The 19,670-nt window shown below is 37.7% G+C and overlaps 2 protein-coding genes across 6 annotated transcripts; both read left to right on the top strand.

The window, feature by feature from the left end:
* Positions 1-32: 32 nt before the first annotated feature.
* LOC110830442 (putative DENN domain-containing protein 10 B) lies at positions 33-5,979 on the top strand. Its single transcript, XM_022065385.2, has 8 exons — positions 33-283; positions 971-1,167; positions 1,615-1,855; positions 2,343-2,446; positions 3,075-3,173; positions 4,065-4,182; positions 4,704-4,839; positions 5,366-5,979. The coding sequence occupies exons 1-8, from the start codon at positions 244-246 to the stop codon at positions 5,499-5,501; spliced, it is 1,071 nt and encodes a 356-aa protein (XP_021921077.1). The 5' UTR covers positions 33-243; the 3' UTR covers positions 5,502-5,979.
* LOC110830437 (transcription factor IIFalpha) lies at positions 5,538-19,565 on the top strand. 5 transcript variants are annotated; one of them, XM_022065374.2, is made up of 13 exons: positions 5,538-5,627; positions 8,273-8,319; positions 9,287-9,424; positions 10,352-10,486; positions 10,762-10,932; positions 11,566-11,693; positions 12,447-12,578; positions 13,172-13,289; positions 13,667-13,775; positions 14,215-14,470; positions 14,757-14,868; positions 16,508-16,714; positions 17,175-19,565. In XM_022065374.2, the coding sequence occupies exons 3-13, from the start codon at positions 9,312-9,314 to the stop codon at positions 17,377-17,379; spliced, it is 1,686 nt and encodes a 561-aa protein (XP_021921066.2). In that variant the 5' UTR covers positions 5,538-5,627; positions 8,273-8,319; positions 9,287-9,311; the 3' UTR covers positions 17,380-19,565. The 5 variants fall into 5 exon arrangements, with proteins under 5 accessions (XP_021921066.2, XP_021921062.2, XP_021921063.2 ...); XM_022065370.2 differs by lacking the exon at positions 5,538-5,627 and adding an exon at positions 6,907-7,146; XM_022065371.2 differs by lacking the exon at positions 5,538-5,627 and adding an exon at positions 6,908-7,146 and having other exon boundaries at positions 14,772-14,868.
* The last annotated feature ends 105 nt before the right edge of the window (positions 19,566-19,670 follow it).

Genomic DNA, 19,670 nt, shown 5'->3' with positions numbered 1-19,670 from the left:
AGTACCTGGAACAATTACAGAGATTAAATAGAATTTTGGGTTATGAACAATTCTGAGTCCGTGAAGTACACTGTTTACTTTCTTTAAACTAGTGTTACTTATTCTTTCATCTCATTGCTAAGCCAGTGAAAGATAGCTATGAGACATGTAATTTAGTTTACAAATGTGTTGATTGCTTGTGGTGCAGTCTGACTTGTAACTTGTGTATTTGGTGCATGGTCTTATTAATTGAAATTTGGGGTTATGTCGTCTCTTGTGGATTTAATTGCGTGCAACATTATAGGTAATATGTTAACACATAGACTACGCCGTCACTGTTGAATAGTATTTTATGGGTCTTTTTTCGAATTCACTTTCCGTGAACTGTAATTCAGTTGAAGGTGACTGACGTTTCAGAGGTGCTTACTGCCTCCATCATCATGGACCTGATTACGAAGGTAATAAGCCCTTCTCAGACGACAGCCATATTCATACTTGTGTCAGATCACACGACTTTCTGCTGTACTTTTGCAACAAATGGTTATGCATCACTGAGCGTACCGAACGTCCTGTTAAGTGGTTGTCAATTCTTCGTATTTGAAAGGTCCTGGGTTTAAATCCCAGCCTGGAGCAGGCCATTCTGACAGAGTTTTCATTGTTTGCCGCAGTCCCTCCAGGCAAATGACAGGGTAGTACCTTTAATTATGCCACAACCACTTTATTTCAATTCGTTTCCAGTCATCCTCTTATTCCACACTGTGTAATATGAAATACTGAAAATAGCATTAAATAAGTTCAAATAAATAAAATCACTGGGTATTAGGTGAATTATCTTAGACTGAATCAGTTTTTTTATGTATCATTTCAGAATTTAAAATGTCGTTTTTTTAACTTCCTAATCTTGTTATATTTCCTTAATTGTTATGCTGATGTTGTTTTGCCAGTGAACAAGTTCTGTCAGGTGCTAAATTGTGTTATTGATCTCTTTCAGAACAGGACAATAATGGTGAAGTACTGTGGACATGGACTTACCCATCTGTTACCGAGCAACAGAAGTCGCTGGTGTTGCGGAAATGTTGTCTGGATGGAGACCATGTAGCAGTACAGCCATTTGTGTATGGGCGGAGTGGAAAGGCATGGTACTACATCAATTGCACTGAAGTATTTGAGTCTGATAACCTTCCAGGGGTAAGTATTTCTTTTGACTGATTGATATTTGGCGGCTACTATCTAAAGAAAGAGCAGACAAAGATACAAGAGGAATGCTTATGAGATTATGGATGCATTAGATGTAGATGTGTCCCATAGACCCTATGAAGCAGGGTATAAGACAGGCCAGAGAACAACTTGTCACATTTAAAAAAAACTATAAGTACAAATATAATTGGAGAACTCCCAAGAACAAAATTCATTGAAGAAGTAAATAGCATACATAATCACATTGTAGAATAGAATAGAATTTATTTACATTCTTCAGACTCTTCACAGCCCCAATCAAAAGATGTATAACATGTCATAGCACAGATACAATACTTGTTTCTGATACAGATGTAAATTATGACAGTAATTTGCAAGACTTGTTGCATACACACCCACTGGAGATGTTATGATGTGGTCTGGCTTTCTTGCCACTAGGTGAAGCAGTTTGCTCTTGTGCTGTGGAGTCGAGACCTAAACCCAGACAAGTACGAGACGTTGTGTCGGTTGCTGAGCAAGACTTACTGCAAGACTGGCAGTCCAGTGTCTATGCTTCAGTTATATCTGTCAGTTATGACTCGTGGGTCATGTACAACTGAGGAGAATGGCACGTTCCTTGTTTGTGACTTTGAGGCTCACACAAATCACAACAGTCACATAACCAACTCCAGAATAAAAGGTTAGTGCAGATTTGTGCAAGCGTTATCACTGAAAATCTTGGATGAACACAGAACATTATATAAGTTCATTTCAAGTTTGACTTTAATGTTAAAGAGCAGGTCTGAGCAGGTTTTCCAAAAATCAAGGTACCGCCTCCAAAAATTGGAGCCAGAATCCAGAACCGAAATAGGTTTTGAAGAATATTATTTTCTGTCAGTAGTTTTAAAATACAAATTTGTTCACGGAAATTTCACTCAGTAAGTAAAGATACTTTTCAGTAATTACTTAATTACTTCTGCAAGTCCAGTAGCATGTACGAAACCATGACGCATGCCAAAATTTATGATGAGAATTCTTATGTATTTAGAAAGCACTTTTCAGCATGTGTTTGGAGCAAGACTGTTGACCGATCCTAAAACTTGCTTCTGTAGCATGTGTGCAGTTTGTGATTGATTTCACGTTGCTAGCTCTTAATGATCAGTTCCTTCACGTGTGTTTTGTTCTAGAACTGATCAGAATGTTTGGCCTGGAAACCATCCTCATTTACACAGCCCTTCTTCTGAAGAAGAGGATTGTTGTGTATCATCACAACTTAGAAATCATGCTTAAGGTCAGTTGTTTATTTCTATCTGTACGTCATCTCTTTATACATTTTGATATACAATGTTCTTTGGTTAATTTGCTACTGCTGTATCCTGTTGAATTTTGCAGCTCTTTTTTGTGTATAGAACCTAACCTAACCTAACCTACCTCAGTGTCTAGTGGAAGGGAGTGGCTGTATTTAAACAGACTAGCAGAACAGGTAAGTCTTCTGTTGTACCTGAAGACAGAATGACCAGCTTAACATATTTTTTTCTGTCCAGACAATGGAAAATGAAAGATTGTGAAGAAATTATTTGGATCAAATGCATATTGCAGGCCTGCACAAATGTCCTATGAATGTAGGAGCCACCTCCAGAAAACTAGGATCTGGGGGGGGGGGGGGATATATATATCAGAAATGTAATTAATGAATTAAAATTTATGTAAGTTTATTTGCTAGTGCTGAAGCTGTCACCTACACAGTGGAGTCAGAACTACATTGCACAAATTTTTAATGTGTTTCATAATAATATCCAAAGATATAAAAAAATCATCAAAATAACTTGCGGAAAATTCTAGGCACGACTATGGAAGTTGTAGGTGCCAGAGGTACTGTATTGGGATACTCCTTCTGTACTTACTGATGTGTTTTGCAGTGGATGTCCACCTTCCCGGCTCTGATGTGGCACCGAAAGGCAGCAGATATCTTGTTCCCATGGGTAGACCTGCAGTCTGATGAACTACTGGATCTGAAAGTAAGACTCAGTGCACAGAAATTAATGTAATCCTAGCAAAACGTCTCTATAAATCATGAGACAGAATGCTAAAGTAATGCTTTTGCATGAACAGAATTCAAAAATTAACTCTTATACTGTGAATTTCATTTCAGGATATGCACGTGGTCCACCATATATCGTTGCCTGATGTATATATTGTATATTTCAGTTATATACATAGATGGCTGTAGAATACGGTGAAATTTTAAAGGAATATGAAGCAACAGCAGAACGCTTGCTCTTCATCTAAAGCTGACCGAAACATTGTTATACTATTTCTTCTGATTAGGCCTGTACCACCCCAAAACTGTCTTCTTAGTTTCTCCTCCTCTAACATCATCATTATCATATTAGTCTTACTCTTTGCCCCATAGGTTTAGAATTTCTTGGTGTCTTTGTCTGTCCTGACCCATTCTGTCTACATTAGCTTTAAATATTTTCATATCTACATATTAAACTCTAACCTTTGTTATCAACCTAAAGTTTAGTGTACATTAGTGTGTCCCAGAACCTTATTTCCCATTGAAAACAAAAAGCATTTTCACTGCAAAACATCTGAATTCATGGCATGGCTACTTAATGAAGAACTCTGTTGTGTTACTGCAGGAACATTGGATTTTGGACACAACAATTCTAGTGACTTTCCTGCATTAGATATGATGGCAAATGATTTGTTTGAATGTGTAAAACCATCCACAGTAAAGGAGTTGGTCATGACCTGTTTCAAGATAATGCCCTGGTTTCTGTACGAGGGACTGAATGAAACCAGACATTTCAGTTATGATAATTGATAACCTGACTGAAATTCGAAACGTCACAAATGCAGGTAAAGACCATTAGCACTTCTCTAGTGCGTTCATCTGTTTCCAGAGCAACACAAGTTACGTGGCTGGCTGTCGGGACAGTGGTGTAGGAGCTCGCACAGATCTGTACGATGTCTTGGTAAACCTTCCGGCCCGAGAGATCACAGTGGCCGCTCATGCGAAAGGTAACTAACAACCTTGCTGTGAAGCAATCAGTCTTAACATATAACACAGTCAAAATTCAGAATAAGTTAAAATTAAAATTGCTAACTCATCTTCACTTCTACATTTTCTTTCTGTTTTCCCTACCCTTTTATTTATTAAACTTTGTAATCAAAATCATATGCATGATTTGATATTGTATAGTCTGTGGGCAGATTTTCTAACAAAAGCATCAACGTTAGAGAATATAAAACTTTCAAACTGATGGGGTCCTCATAAACCCCTTCAAGCATCAATGTTGAACCGAGTCAAACATTCTGACATAATTTTCCTACTCGAACTGAGACCTCAGTAGGATCAGTTTTTATTGTTTGAATTTTAAACATATGTTCAGTCCAGCACTGGAATGAATTATGACTTTTCAAAGGCTGCAGTTCAGAACCGGGCTGAAGGCATTAAAGTTTGAACACAATAAAGTAGACCATGCAAGATGCCAACTGCTGAAATAAATGGACCAAGGAGTTAATTGTATCATTTTCTGCAGAAACAATGACAATGACGAAGACTCACAAGGACATAGCCCTGTTCATGGTACAGCTGGCGGAGAATGAGAGTCTTTCAGAGCAGCAGGTGGCACAAGAGATAGCGGACAAGACGACAGAGCTTTTGAACCAGTTGAGGTCTGTTCTTTAATGTTTCAGCATATAACCCTTTGATCAGTATTTTGCACATATGAACATCATATAATTTTTCTTCACCTAGGATTTGCATGCAGTCATGCGTGTGTGATTTTTGGGTATTTGTTGCATATTTCTGTATTTGATCTTCTACTGACAGCAGTTTTAGGTTACGTATTCTTCACTTGTTATTAAATAAATCAAAGACAGTTTGCCAGAAATTTTGGCTGTTAAACTACTAGAGGGACATTGGTATAGATGGAAGAATCATAATAAAATGTGTCTTAAGGAAATATAGTGTGAGTGTGTGGACTGGATTCCGCTGGCTCGGTGTATGATCCATTTGGAGGCTTGTAAATGAATGTTAAGGACAGTAAGGTATGCACAGCTGAGAAGAGTGGAAAGTTTGTGTATACTAATTTACTAACATAGAGGACACTTTCCCAAATTTATTAAAACTTAATATATGTAAATGTCAGCCATAATTTTTTCCATTTCTGATCAAATTGTCTGGCTCTTTTGTCAACAGGTCTTTGGCCACAGTGTCAACACCTGAAGGAAAGCGCATGGTATCCATTGAGACGCTGCGGGACAGAAACCTGCCTCAGGCACTTGATAGCTTCTTGTTCAATTTGGCTGTTGCAGAAAATATAATGATGCTCTAGATACCATGTCCAAACAGAAATAAATGCTTTGGCAGTTGCTGAGAGTTGGCAGCCTTGAATTCCTAATAGATGTGTGTGTTGTCAGATTACAACGTTCCAGCAGGATTTTCCTTGAGCTGTTAATAGGTATTCAGATCAAGAAATACTTTGTTGTTACAGAACTGAAAGGTTCATTGTCATTAGGATCATAGCCTACTAGTCAACCCTCCGTTTATATTCAGAATACTTTCATAAATCCATTATAATTTTATTTGGCGATATTTTTACAAAAGACATCTTTTCATGAGTTGTACAGATAGTGACATGAAATTGTGGTATCATATGTGATAAGAGCAATCCATCATAAGTTTGCTAGTTGGTGTCACTTCTTTATTTCTGCCAACATTTAGAAATGGATGCAGTACCCATAGAATATACTCTTATGACATTCCTATAGCATTGCTTGAAAATTTCAGAATAAATCTCAGATGTCATGTTATTTTCCTTTCCTTTGTGGTTAGAGCGCTCTCTTTTTTTTCCTTTGGGTTTTCTGACCAAAATACTGTGTACATTTGTCATCACTCTCATGCATGGTATGTGCCCCATCTATTATGCAAGATTTCACCACACTAATAATTTTAACTGAATAGTGAATAGTAGTCAGGAAGCTTCTCATGCAATTTTTTACAGTGTCCTGCTACTTTATCAGTTCAAATATTCTCCTCAGCACCCTGTTCTCAAACATCCTCTTTTTTTCCCCATTGTCTAAGTTATAAAATTACAAAACTTCAACATTTTGAAAGCTGAATTCTGCTTCCATCTTTAGGTAGGAAGGGATAAGAGGACAGCCTATCTGTTGGGACATCTGGTTGTCAGGAATCAAAAACCATTAGGTTGACAGTCAGTCGGCAACAAATTTTTTTATTACAGTTTCAGTATTTATTATAAGGTCCACTACGTTTTGACTGTAATTTTTTCATCTTCAGGTGGTTCTCTTTAAGTGTTTGAAACTAATATGACTGGTAAATTGTATACATATTTCATATTGCTGAAGGCAGTAACAAACTATGTACAAATTACAGAGAATGCAGTTGAACTCTTTTCAGTCACCAGCAAATATTTGTTTCCCCATGTTCAAAGTATTTATTAGCTACCTTTGTAGAAACCTTGACCCCACTGTTATTATTTATATCACAGTTATTTCCCCACCCTGATGTACAGAGTATCTGTGTATGACCCAGGGTCAAACCCCGCCTCCGAGGCTTATCACCATCATCAACATTACAATAAATTAATGTAATGTTAGTATCCAAATAACCAAAGAATGCTTTCTGGATGTATTGGCAGTCGCGATTGTTTGTCACCGAGATAGCTTATTACTTCTGTGCTTTATTGAGAAATACGCACGGGTTACATTGGCGACACTGATACATGGTAGATTGGTATTTGGTTATGAGGTCGTCATGGTTGATATGAGCGCTCAGAATGTTGTTATGGATAGTGAAAAGAATTTTATTTATGTATGATTTGTTTCATTAACATATATGGGTCTTATTAATTCCTGCTTGTATATATTACAAGTTCAGTTACTTAATAGTTCGTGATTAACATTCGTCACAAGCTGTGTCGTCGGCAGTCTCTCAGCTGAAAAATGAATAATTCACAGGCGAGTATATTTATGTTTATAAAGTAAGCAATGAGGCATTATAAACAGCCATTACGTTACAGAAGAAAAGAGGTTATTTGGTTACATTTATTTCTTTAGATAAATCGGATACAACGAAGAATACGATCTTTCACACGCCATATACCGAGTCTGATTTTGAAATCACACTGCTACCGTCTGGATAGGTTTGATGTGGTTTTAATAGGTAACTTACGGCGATCAAAAGCGCTTTCTTCCCATTTTCCGGAAGCTTTTTTACGATGCTAAAGTTGTTGAAACTATGACAGGTTACTACAACTATCCTGTATTCGAATTTGTGTATTTATTCCGGAATTTATACATCTATATCATCTCCATGTTTCAGTCTCTGTGAATTGTTTCAGATACCACCACTTCTCTAACTTGGTGAAGAAGAGAAGGTTATTTAGATAATATGAGTAGAAAAACTGTCATTCCTTGAAGTGCATCAGAAATATATAGATTCATTGTCATGAAGAGAAGGTTTCTTATGCACAAGTTGCTTAATATTAGCAAAAGAAAAGAAACCTATCAGCACTCAAACTGTTCTTGAACTCTGTGAGACTGACCCCTGCTGTTTTTATTTCCAATTTTTGTTTAGCACAGTGTCAGATAATTAGTGTCACAATCATGCGAAAGACAAAAATTTATGAAAGTCACAGAAGACAAGTGAATCTCCTACTCACTTGGTTGGTCTAGGAATTGTCCTGTGGTTATTAGGGTTAGGATGTGCCTCATAAAGTATCTCCTAATTTAATTTCAGTGTTGTTCTTATGAATGAGTTTTTGGTGACTGATCCTCATAGCATATTGACCATTGTATCTGGCATTAAGAAAATAGCACTAGTAAATTCAGGTTAAGTTCTGATTTGGTTTATATAGTGTAAGTTGTGGTGTTCAATTAAACCCACTAACAGTCTGTAGTTCTGTTTGGAGCAACTTAGCTGTGAAATAGTGTGCTTATATATACTGCAAAAAAGTGTATTGCAGAATTATGTTGGTGATGTTTATTGCCAGTTTAAATATGTTTTGTCTATTTTCCAATGGGTATTACTCTGAACTTTGCATACGGTGTTCAGTACTGTTCTGATTTGATGTTTACCTTCCAGCACACTCCAGGGAGTTCAGTCCAGGAATACTCGATTCGTGTTCCAAAGTAAGTTTGTGATAATTGTTTCAGTACCATAAGCAGGAAAAATATATTTATCATCTCTGTGTGTATATGTGTATAGGTATTTTATTTAAATCATAACCCTAAGTACATCATTGGGGAGCTGCAGTAGCTCAGTCAGTGTATTGACTGACCTGCACATTGGATGACTGGTGTTTGATCCCTGAGGGCAGAAGAATTTTCCTCTAGTGTCTGCATCCAGACCACCTCTGGAGACCACCCAGCCTCCTATCCAGTGGGTACTGGGGTCTCTTCTCAGGCGTAAAGTGTGGCAGGGGCGTGACCCTGACCACTCACCCCCACCTAGTGCTAAGGTTAAGAATGAGTAGGAGCTATACCACCTCTCCTCCCAAGTTCCTGAATTGTGTGTAGTTGGAAAGCTTTATTTTACTTAAGTACAACAATGTAAGTTCTGGTGACATCAATATCTATATATTATAAAAATTTGTGATTTCGTCATCGTCGTCAATAAATTACGTCATCAACAATGTCAACTATAAACAAACTCGGCATTGTTATGGAACACAACAATGCCGAGTTTAGTGTATTACTCAAGATTTTAAAACGCAACCAACCCCCCCGAAAGGGTGTTGGTTGCTTTTTAAAAACTTGACCAACCCCTCCGAGGAGCTCTGAAAGGAGCGTTCTGCCCTAGTAATGATAAATGAGGTGTTTTTGAGCTTTCATTTGTTATGAAGAACTTCCAGAATAGAATTACGGCAAGAGCTGAAGATTGCCATCACCTTCTCAAAGACAAGCATTAGCCCTCTTTAGTGTGTTTTGTACGTCTTTACATAGGTTTCCTGTCAGTTGGCAACAGTCTGTTCAGAGCTTTGTCTTCACCCCTTGATTCATGATTTATTTAACAGTGTTTTTCCAATCACATAGGTTGTGTGATATCAGATTGCTATTTGTGCTCGTATCTTATTAACGTTCAGTCTCTGGTTTCTAGGAACACAAAGAAAAAGTATCATGTCATGAGATTTACCTCATCAGTAAATGTAGACTTCAGCAAATGGACGCAGGTGAAGATGGAGCGTGAGAACAATATGAGGGAGTTCCGTGGTGGTACTGAGGAAGAGATGCCGAAGTCAGTACTTACATTTACGTGATTTGTAACAAGAGTGGAAATGTTGAGACCTTTTCTTTTCCAAATCCATTCTTTGTGACTTTGCCTACTTCCTTTGTCTTACTCTTCATTTACTGTAGACATTCATACAAGCCCATTATTCCAGAATTAATCACATTATATACAGCACACCTTTCATGCTCAGAAACATATTTTTTTTCTGTTATATCTCAAATATTTGTGACACTGAAAAGAAAAAAGTCGGTCAGGTGTTGTGAATTCCAATAAATGAGGCCTGTATTTTATGTTACTTCCATTTGCTTATATGGTAATATTTAGAAGAAACTTTAAGTTCATTTTGACTGTCATGTAAAGCGGGTTGTGTGTTAGACTACTATGAACCAAAATTGAATTTTCCCTGTAATTTTTAGTCTAGATGTTGAAAATCAGTCACGTAGATTCAGGGGGTGAAATATAGGCAGGCAACATCATGTTCTCATTCTGTAGACTTTGTGAAAAGTGATTTTTTACTTCTTTTCCTGTCTCTTCAACGTGTCCTTTTACCCGATGTATTTTTCAGATTTTGTATGTTTTTTGGAATTGCTGTAGGTTTCAATTTGAGAAGCAAATAGATGGGGGCGTTACCTTACTGTGAATACATTATTGTAAGAAACATCCATTCCATATAAGATGTAGTTATTCCTGCTTTTGTATTTTTATAAACTGTTAATATATTTTATTGGTTTATTAACCTTCATCATACAAGACAAGGGGATTTAAAATTATGTAGTAATGGGCTCTTGGTCAGACTTTAACTCAAAGTTTTAGGGGTTAGTGTGTCACTGTGATATGACCACCTGGACTGCATGTATGCCATAAAGTATGGTGATTGAAGTTTGTGGCACAGACACTGTTATTAAAATTACCATTGTTTTGTTTCTGGTATAGGTTTGGCGCAGGCAGTGAATTTGGTTATGATGCTCGTGAGGAGGCCCGCAGAAAAAAGTACGGTATTGTCAGCCGCAAGTATCGCCCAGAAGACCAGCCGTGGATTTTGAAAATTGGTGGAAAGACTGGTAAAAAGTAAGTCATTGTAGATGAGATCTGGGGCTAACATTCGTGTACATTCATTAAGCTGTGCGTAATCTTTTGATGTAATATTTTCTCAAATTCCCACTATCTTTGTTCTTCCAGATCAGTATAAAAGAGATAAATTGATAATTCTGTGTGCTGGAATTTTAATTTATAGGGTGTTAGGTAGAATCTGAGAAGATGAAAATATTTTGAGCTAAATAATAAGATATTTTTGTATTTTCTGCGTTGTTTGGTTTGAAACTTGCACAGCCATCTCTTCATAGGTTCCGTGGAAACAGAGAGGGTGGAGTTGCTGAAAACGCCTCATACTACGTCTTTACACATGCACCAGATGGTGCCATAGAAGCATTTCCACTCCAGGAGTGGTATAACTTCCAGCCAATTCAGCGTTACAAACCACTGTCTGCAGAGGAAGCAGAAGAGCAGTTTGGCAGGTTGGTTCGGTCATTCTGGTTTCATCTGTCATCGTCAACTCATTTCTTATATTGTTAATTTCACACTTTCATCAGCTGTACACATTGGCTTCATTGTTGTGTTTGCTGGGATAATGAATGGTCATTTTGTGATCCACCCCCCCGTGTAGGTTAATTAACATCAAATTGAATGACTGTGATTGTGTGGTATAAAATTTGACCCACCTCAAATATTTTTGTTTGGCTGCCCTGAGATTTTAAAAACCACTTGATTTTGTAAGAAGAAAGTCTCACCTCCACAGATACTGGCACCTAACACTGACCCATCATGTGACCTGGCAGTATTTTAAGAAAATGTTTTCCCAAGACAAAGAAAGTAATCAATTATTTGGGTTAAAATTTTGATAAAATTGTAAGTTGTGTTATCCAAGGGTTGCGCCACGTAGTCTGGTACAAGTTTCTGAAGTTTCAGGGTCTCTTCTGTCTCCATCATCAGGCACTCATTGACCTGATGATGGACGCAGCAAGGACCTTTTAAATGTTGGTAAACTTCTACCAGACTACATGGCGCAACAACCCAGAAGACGGCCATCTTGAGACTCGCCGCCGTGAAAACCTCAGAACCTACCTGTGTTATCGAAATGCGTGTTTTAGGCGCAACAAACTAGTCAACTACTTTTCCCTCATGTTGCGACAACGCTTGCGACCAGGTGATGAGGATGGTGATCCTGAAGATCCAGAGGAGGGCAAGACCAAGAAATCATCTGCTGGAAACAAGAAGGGTGTGTATTATAGGCTGAAAATCTTTGCTGTGATGATTAGTGCTTCTGCTACATATTTGGCATATGCACATTTGAATCTCAGCCTAGAGACTGACTATTGTGAGGCATTTCATCTCTTTTCTTAGTCTTTTGCAAGTAAATGCCTGAAAGTGCCTGAAATTTGGTCTTGACTATTTCCTTCTGTATTCTTGCCAGTCATTCATAAGTTTCACGCTGTATAACACATGTATTACATACACACATTTCTACAAGTTGAGAACAGAATAATATACAGTTGTTCCTCTTGAAACTCATGTGGTATGTCAGAAGTTATAAAAGACAACACAGGTCTTACAAACAGAAGAGAATTAAATATGAAGATCGTAAGTGCAGAATAAATATAAGAATCTGAATGGAAGAACTGTTAGAAAAATTTTATCAATATATTTTATCGTATAGTCTGTTTATTATGATGTCTGGTGTAATGTTTTTAACATGCTGTACATATACGTTTTGACGAGAGTGTATATGATAACCCTGATGATGACCCAATGATTGATTGTTAATGGGAAATGTAACTAAATTGCAGTGAGAGGTTATTCTGTATCATTTGAATATAAATGCAACAGTGGGATATTTGTTTCAAACTCTGTACTTTTTCTTTGAAAATGTGTTTACCTTATGTAATGTTAATCAGGTATTTTTTGAATTGCCACTGGTGATGAACTGCGCTGTTCGTGTTGTGGTTGAGCATTGGACTCTTTTGATTTATAGAACTCAAAATATCCGACATGGACGAATGGATAGACTCTGATGATGATGACGACGACGACTCAGATTCACAGGAAGAAAAAAAAGACAAAGAAGAAAATGCTGAGAAGGATAAGAAAAAGAAGACCAAAAAGGGTTTGTAGTGAGCCTATTTTTTTTATTTTGAAGTGATTTAACACTTTTGATTGCCACCGATTATGGCTTTAGATCATATTAGTCTTACAAAGGGTAAATTGTGAGACATATGTTAGGATTCTTTGCTCTGTTGTTAATAGGGTACAGTTGGCACTAGGGGTGCCTAATTGTAACCCTTAATATGTTCCATGCACTACATGTTTATTATTGCTGACAATTAAAATGATCAGGAGGAAGAGATGAAATTATCATTACATCATTTGTAAATGTGGTATGATCTCTCTCTCAATTCAGAAACAATTAATTTTTTTGAAATCTCATGTCTATCTTGGGGTCTGCATTGGCCGCGCGGTCTGAGGCGTGGGCCTTGTGCTGCTTGGTCGCTGGGACCGTGGGTTCGAATCCCACTCAAGCCATGGATGTTGTGTTGTGCTGTCCTGTGTACAGGTAGAGGCCTTGCGACGGGCCGATCCCTCGTCCGAGGAGTCCTACCGAATGTCTACAGATCAAGCCAACAAAAAGTTGGGACCCGCAGTGCTCAGGTACTTGAAGAACGGGTCGTTCCCAGTATCCCATGTCTGTCTTTTTTCCAGGAGATGAAACAAAGAAGAAAAAGAAGAAGAAAGACTCTGATGATGAGGCATTTGAAGAGAGTGACGATGGTGATGAGGAGGGACGAGAACTGGATTATATCTCTGACTCATCAGATAGGTATGTTATGTTATGATAAATTTCTAAAATATTGTCACTGATAGCAACTGTCCGTAACAAATAATTTATCCTCTGAAATAAGTACGGGATTTGACGTTCTACTTCAGCAATTCTGCAGTTGCTCGATTGTTTTAATAAATAATCCACTAATGTTTAAGTGCTTACCAGTTTTATTTCAATCTTAGTTTTTTTTTATTTTCATGCCATTTATAAATTTAGTATATTTGGGATTGACGTTCCTTATATATTTTGAAATATCCACATAAAATGTTATTTAAGACTGAATCATACTTTCAGATATTGAATAAATTATTATCCTCATGTACAGTGCATGGGGTTAAAGGTCACCTTAAATTAAAATTGAAGTGATTACGCAGTGTTTCAGAACCTGAGCAGCTCGCCAACAAAGAGCTGAAGGGAGTGGCTGAGGAGGATGCACTCAGAAAATTGTTATCATCTGGAGAGGAGGATGAAGAGGAGGAGGAGGTGTGGCAAATATTGTAACATTGTTCACTTGCAGATTCCATTGTAATGTAGATTCTAGTCAAAATTGTCTTATATCCTATTTCCAGCACAGAAAAGTGAAGGTATTATCAAGTATAACCATTTAAGAATTTAAGAAAACCTCAGATATTTAATATTTAATTACTGATTTTGAATTATCGTATCTTTAGCTTGGGTATGTTCTTTTTGACACGGTGCTTTCTAACCCATTGTGGCGTGTGCCTCACACCTCTGCAATCCATGTTTAGAAAGTTCAAGGCTGATTGTCCACTTAGAGGCTGGCTGTCCTGAACAAGGTTTTTCAGTTTTCGTTTCTTGTTTTTCCACTCAAGCTGCATATTCAACCCTTCTTATAATCCCACAAGAAATGTTGATAGTTTTTGAAATAAATGAACGAATAAGCGACGGTTTGGCTGCGCAGGAAAAGGAAGACGGTGAGAAGGACAGCGAGGGGGAGGAGAAGAGTGGCAAGACTGATGCAGATGCAGATAAGGCTGGTGGTGGACAGAAGAACAAGGAGAAGGATGGCACCAAAAAGGGGTCAGGGACCAGCATGGGGGCAGGGTCCACAGCAGGGAGCTCAAGCAAGAAAAAGAAGAAGAAAAAGAAAAAGAAGCAGAATGATCATCTGTCTTCTGCTGCGCACTCAGCGAGTGCCAAGAAGGCTGATTCCCATGGTAAGGATTATTCTGCTTTTATTGTGAAGTTTCCATCATGGATGCCGTTCGTATGCGGATGCCTGAGCATGAGCAGTGCATTAAGACATAGTCCTTGAGCTTGGTGTTCAGTTGATGAAAGTGACATACTCATGTTTTTATGCGGACGCTGTAATCGTATCCTGTAGCTGTTGAGATAGCTCATTAAAATAAAGAATTGAAATTATCATTGTCATTGCTCTTACTGTTACTGCTGTGATTATGTTGCCTTAGAGTGAGAGACCAAATTTTACAGCTGAAACGACAGTATTGCTTGTTTCAGATTCATCAAGTGATTTTAGCTCCGAAAGCTCTGATTCCGACATTGATGCCAGGAAAAAGCAGCCAAAGGATGTGAAGAGCTTGAAGGAACCTAACAGGTGAGTCTGTTTGATGTTCTGGCTTTGTGCGTCAAGTCCCTTGTACTTAAAACAATAAGAAGTGTTCGTTTCCTCTGAATTAGGACTACAGTGAAACCTCTATCCATCGTTCCCGGAACTATCGTTTTCCCGGATGCATCGTCCGTTTTGTTCGGTCCCGAATACATCCCATATAAAATAATGTTACATTTTCCCGCTTCTATCGTTCCTCGAACTATCGTTTTATCGCATCGATCGTTCAAAAATCTTAGTCCCGGCCCACAATTTTCCCGCAATGATCGTTCCTGAGAATTTAAAATGCTGGGTTTAGAGATAAATTAATACCGAAAGACGCATAATGTTTTTGGAATACACAGTAGCGGTAACCTGTTATGTCGCCCAACCAGCACATTCTTTTGGAATGAGGGTCAGCGGTGCAGGGGTGATGGTTGGAGTGAATGGCGGTGCTCATTGTCAGAAATTTTACGATTTTAATTAGGGTACACTCATATTTCGTTCCAGCGATGCCAGATGGCATGTGCAGTGTGAATTTCTTCACAAATGCTTTTATTACAAGTACAAAGGAAAGGCGGGCGACACTTTTCATTCTTCTGGTTCATCTCGTTTCCAGTGGTTCAGGGTCTTCTACAGCTACGTTTCGTTGAGTTCGGCAGTAATAGTATTTCCATTCTTCCTGTTATTGTCCGCAAAGGGGGTGGGAGTGGTGAGGAAGAGGAAGATGACGAATGCGAGCCCGAAGCTTTGCCGAGTTTTGCCGAAGCATTGGCAAAAGTGAAGTCGTTCTTTTATGCGCTTAATATTAGTGAACGTGACGAGGAAAACATTTTGAATGTGGAAAGTGCTCTGTTTGGTCTAAAACGTAAAGTTTCGACAAACCAGTTGACCATTAAAGACTTTTTTGGTACAAAGAAGTAACTTTGAAAGAGAAACATCGTTTTTTTTAAAATTTTTAATGCTTTCCCGCATCTATCGTTTTCCCGCATTCATCGTTTTTATTTCCCACCCCCTTCGAAAACGATGCATCGAGGTTTCACTGTACATAGTTATTGGATATGCTCCTTTTATCTTCTTCATCCTCAATGGTTGATGATTAGGTTTAAAACTGTTCAGCTCCAGAATTTGTTCTGACCATCTCTTCTTGATCTACCAATTTGTTTCTGTATTGCACCATTTATTGAATGTCCATGTGTTACCTTGCACACTGTTCCAAAATTTCATATGTATATGGGCTGTGAAATCACGTTCTGGTCTACATAGTGCTGCTGTGTAGTTTGAACAGTTTGGAGTTATGAGTAACGTGTCAGAAACCACGCGTTACAAGTTGTGCCTTATGAATGAAATGTTGACACTCGGTTATGTTTCTAAATATTGAGTGGTTAAAAGCTGTAATAAAGTGTTTTGTAAATACAATGTACGGTATTTGATTGGTGTGCTATTTTTTGTGATTTTTATTTGTGTGCTAAATTATCTGGCCCTCGTAATTAATTCAAATTTTTAGTATAGTACTACATTCTATAGCAAAGCACTGGAAGATAATATGCAACAAAAGAGGTGATTAGACTTTCTGATTGTGCATTTTTCCGTATTTTATGATTTAAAATATTGCAGACAGATATGACGCCTGATTAAGTGTTAATAGATTAATTTCATATGCTGATAACAGTGGAGCTAGTTCTCGATCAGGAACTCCAACAAAGGACGGCCTCGACGGTGGAAAGCGAAAACTTGCTGTAACACCAGAGCCTGGAATATCACACTCCGTTGTCAGCAATAAGAAAGCTCGGCTAGACAGCTTCTCCTCTGCTACTCTTTCTCCTTACTACAATCCTGGAAATTCAGGAAGCAGGTGGGAGCTGTGTTATATCATCCTTCATGTTTACGAATCGGATATGCTTACTGTTAACATATGTTCATCTTGTGAAGTCTACACTTAAAGTTTCTTTAAGATTTTATTTGAATTTCATGTCATTTTAGCCTAAAATCTGCAAATACTAGAATCCAAATTTTTGACATAATATATTATAACAGTTCTTCAATATCATATGATATATCTTTCTTAATTATCTGATAATTACTAAGCTGGTTAAGGGACGGCCTCTCACAACCATACACGACTTACAGTTTTATTTCTCTTAATCCTCTGTTTTTGTAAGGGAATAACAGTCTTGTTCCCTGAATTACAGGAGATATTTTTTCCTTTAATTCTTTGCTTAATTTCTTCAACCTTGTTATTAAATACAGTAACATTCTTAACCTTTGCAGTTGATACACTTTTAACTCCACTACAGTACAAATGTGTCTTGCAGTGACTCGGGCATCACAGAAGACGCGGTGCGACGTTATCTGATGCGGAAGCCAATGACGACCACAGAACTGCTCCAGAAGTTTAAGTCCAAAAAGACAGGGTTAACATCTGACCAGCTTGTGAATGTCATGACTCAGATACTAAAGAGGATAAATCCAGTGAAGCAGACAATCAAAGGGAAGATGTATCTCTCCATTAAGGCCTGACATGTCGTGTGTGTGTGAGATTTACACATTCCTCAGAAGAATAAGTGGGAAGAAAAATACTGTCCCGTTACTTTTCTGGCAACCTCTGTCCTTCGCAGTAGATGGTGGAACTGAAGAATGGCGAGGAAGATGGGGCACAGAACTTAAAAATTGGTAGAAGAATGAAAGGTAGTGACAGTGTTGCTGTATGTTTGCTGGGAAATGTAACTGTCTGTTACCATAAGGTTTATTGATGTATCACGCAGGATTTTTACTGTGACACTGCCCCCTTTTTTTTCATATGATATTAACAGATTACAGTTTACTTGGTATAGGCACCATGCCAACATCATTGCTGATATTAACACGCTAAAAGTTTGACTGATCGACCCTATGGCGCAACAGCCCGAAGCTGAGCTTTGACCTCGTCCCATGTGGGAGGCTTCTTTGTGTCTGTGAAAGTACACCCATAAAATCCCAAAAATAATACCTTGCATTTTACAAATTTCTGTAGGACATTCTTATTTCTTCCTGAAATAATGTAAAATACTGTTATATGTTTGCAATTCAAATTACAGGTGAGCAATCGATTGTCTGCACTGTTTAGTGAGCAGTGCACATTTATACCTTTTTTGTTTTGTTTTCTTTTTTTATGTAGCCATTTAAATATTCTGTACATGCTTTGTGACTCATACCAAAAACAATTTCAGGTAAAAATGTGTTTCCATTTTAGACAGGCTTTGCTGTGATATGCGGTAACTAGAATTTTATGGTGGTCGAGGAAATGATGCTAACAGTAAGGCAGATTACCAACCTGCAGTGCATTAAATTATTCAGAGTTGTTGGCGTTTGAGTTCAGTTGTTTTGTACTCTGTTTGGTGTCAGTGCTAGATTTGACATAGGTTTGTGTACTTATAATGTATGCCTTTCCTTCCATCAGGTTCCTTGGTGTTGGTTTTGTGTTTTGATTCAGTGTAGTTTGTTATGTTGTTGGTGACCATCAATGCTACATGGCATGATTTCGGTTAAAAATGTGGAAATATTTAAATTGGAATTTTCGATTGTTGTTGGTTGGAAATATTTCAGATTTTAATTTATCAAAGATCAGTTGAATTTGTTTACTTGGGCGACGCACATTCCGTTATAAGATTCTTAGGAAACAATTTGGTTCCTAGAGCTGTTGGCGTGCTTATGCATACTGGGTGCTTATTGAGAAGATGAAAGGAGATCCTTGTGTTTGTCAAATCAGCACAGATGGAAGATCTCGTGTGTTTTCATTATAAAAGTGTTGTAAAAATTCGTTGTGAATTACAATGGAACACGGCCTCCGAAAGACATCATTGTGTCCTGAAGGAAATGTAATTTATTACGAGTGATAAGCTCTTAAGAATACGTCCATATTTAATTGTGTCTGAGCAACGATGATATAACGTACATTGATTGGTGGTATAGGAGAATTTGTGGATGTTGTTTCTTTTGCTAGGAACTTCTTTCTTGGCTACGATATTCAAGTTTTTCAAATGAGAATGGCATATGTTTGGATTGTAGAATGGGGTGCAGTGATGGATCATCCATTTAACAGTTAAAAGAAAGTATCTTATATTTTAATTATATTTACAACCAACCAGAGTGCATGCTATTATGCAACATTCCTGATTGAGTGAAAGTATTTTAGAGTTAGAAAATAAGATAGAATTTTATGACTTGGTAAATAATACTGCAGCTTGCAGTATTTTTTAACATCTGCTTCTGTGTAAAATATATTCTTCAGCAAATTGTTTATGTTCAGAGTGCATCAACGTCTGAAACTAATCACATAATATGGAAAATATGCATGCCTAAGTAGGCCATTCTGTTGATTATGGTCACATACCGATGTCTACCTTACATATTCGTGTGACGATTGCCAGAGCCAAGTAAGTTGGTCGGGTTGTCCTGTAGACAATATAGTTGGCATGGCGTGCTATGTGTAGGTTTGAATGTAACTGTGAAATTGATGTTTTCATGGCAGTAATGATGGTGATGGCCTGGGTTTTGGCACCATGTTGACTGGCCGGTAGATGCCAACGTTTCAGAGGAAGGAATTACGACAACGTATTTTGTTTTTTCTTATAGTACTTGTGTTAATTTAGTGTGTAAGTACTGATGTCTAAGGAAAACTTTTTAAAATGTGATAATTGAAAATGTTATAAAGATGTATCAGAATATTCTTTGTAGTGGTAATATTACCATATGAAGTGCGATTTTCTTAAAAACTGAAAGATATCTGTCATTTGAAAAAGAAATATGCCGCTTGAAAATGACTGTCTATT

This window comes from Zootermopsis nevadensis, unplaced genomic scaffold (assembly GCF_977971745.1).
Source record: "Zootermopsis nevadensis isolate Lab colony 2312 unplaced genomic scaffold, Znev_1.0 Znev_ptg000017l, whole genome shotgun sequence".
In the NCBI taxonomy this organism is placed as follows: Eukaryota; Metazoa; Arthropoda; class Insecta; order Blattodea; family Termopsidae; genus Zootermopsis; species Zootermopsis nevadensis.
The sequence above is the reverse complement of the archived record's forward strand: the minus strand, read 5'-3'. Positions and strand labels throughout refer to the sequence as shown.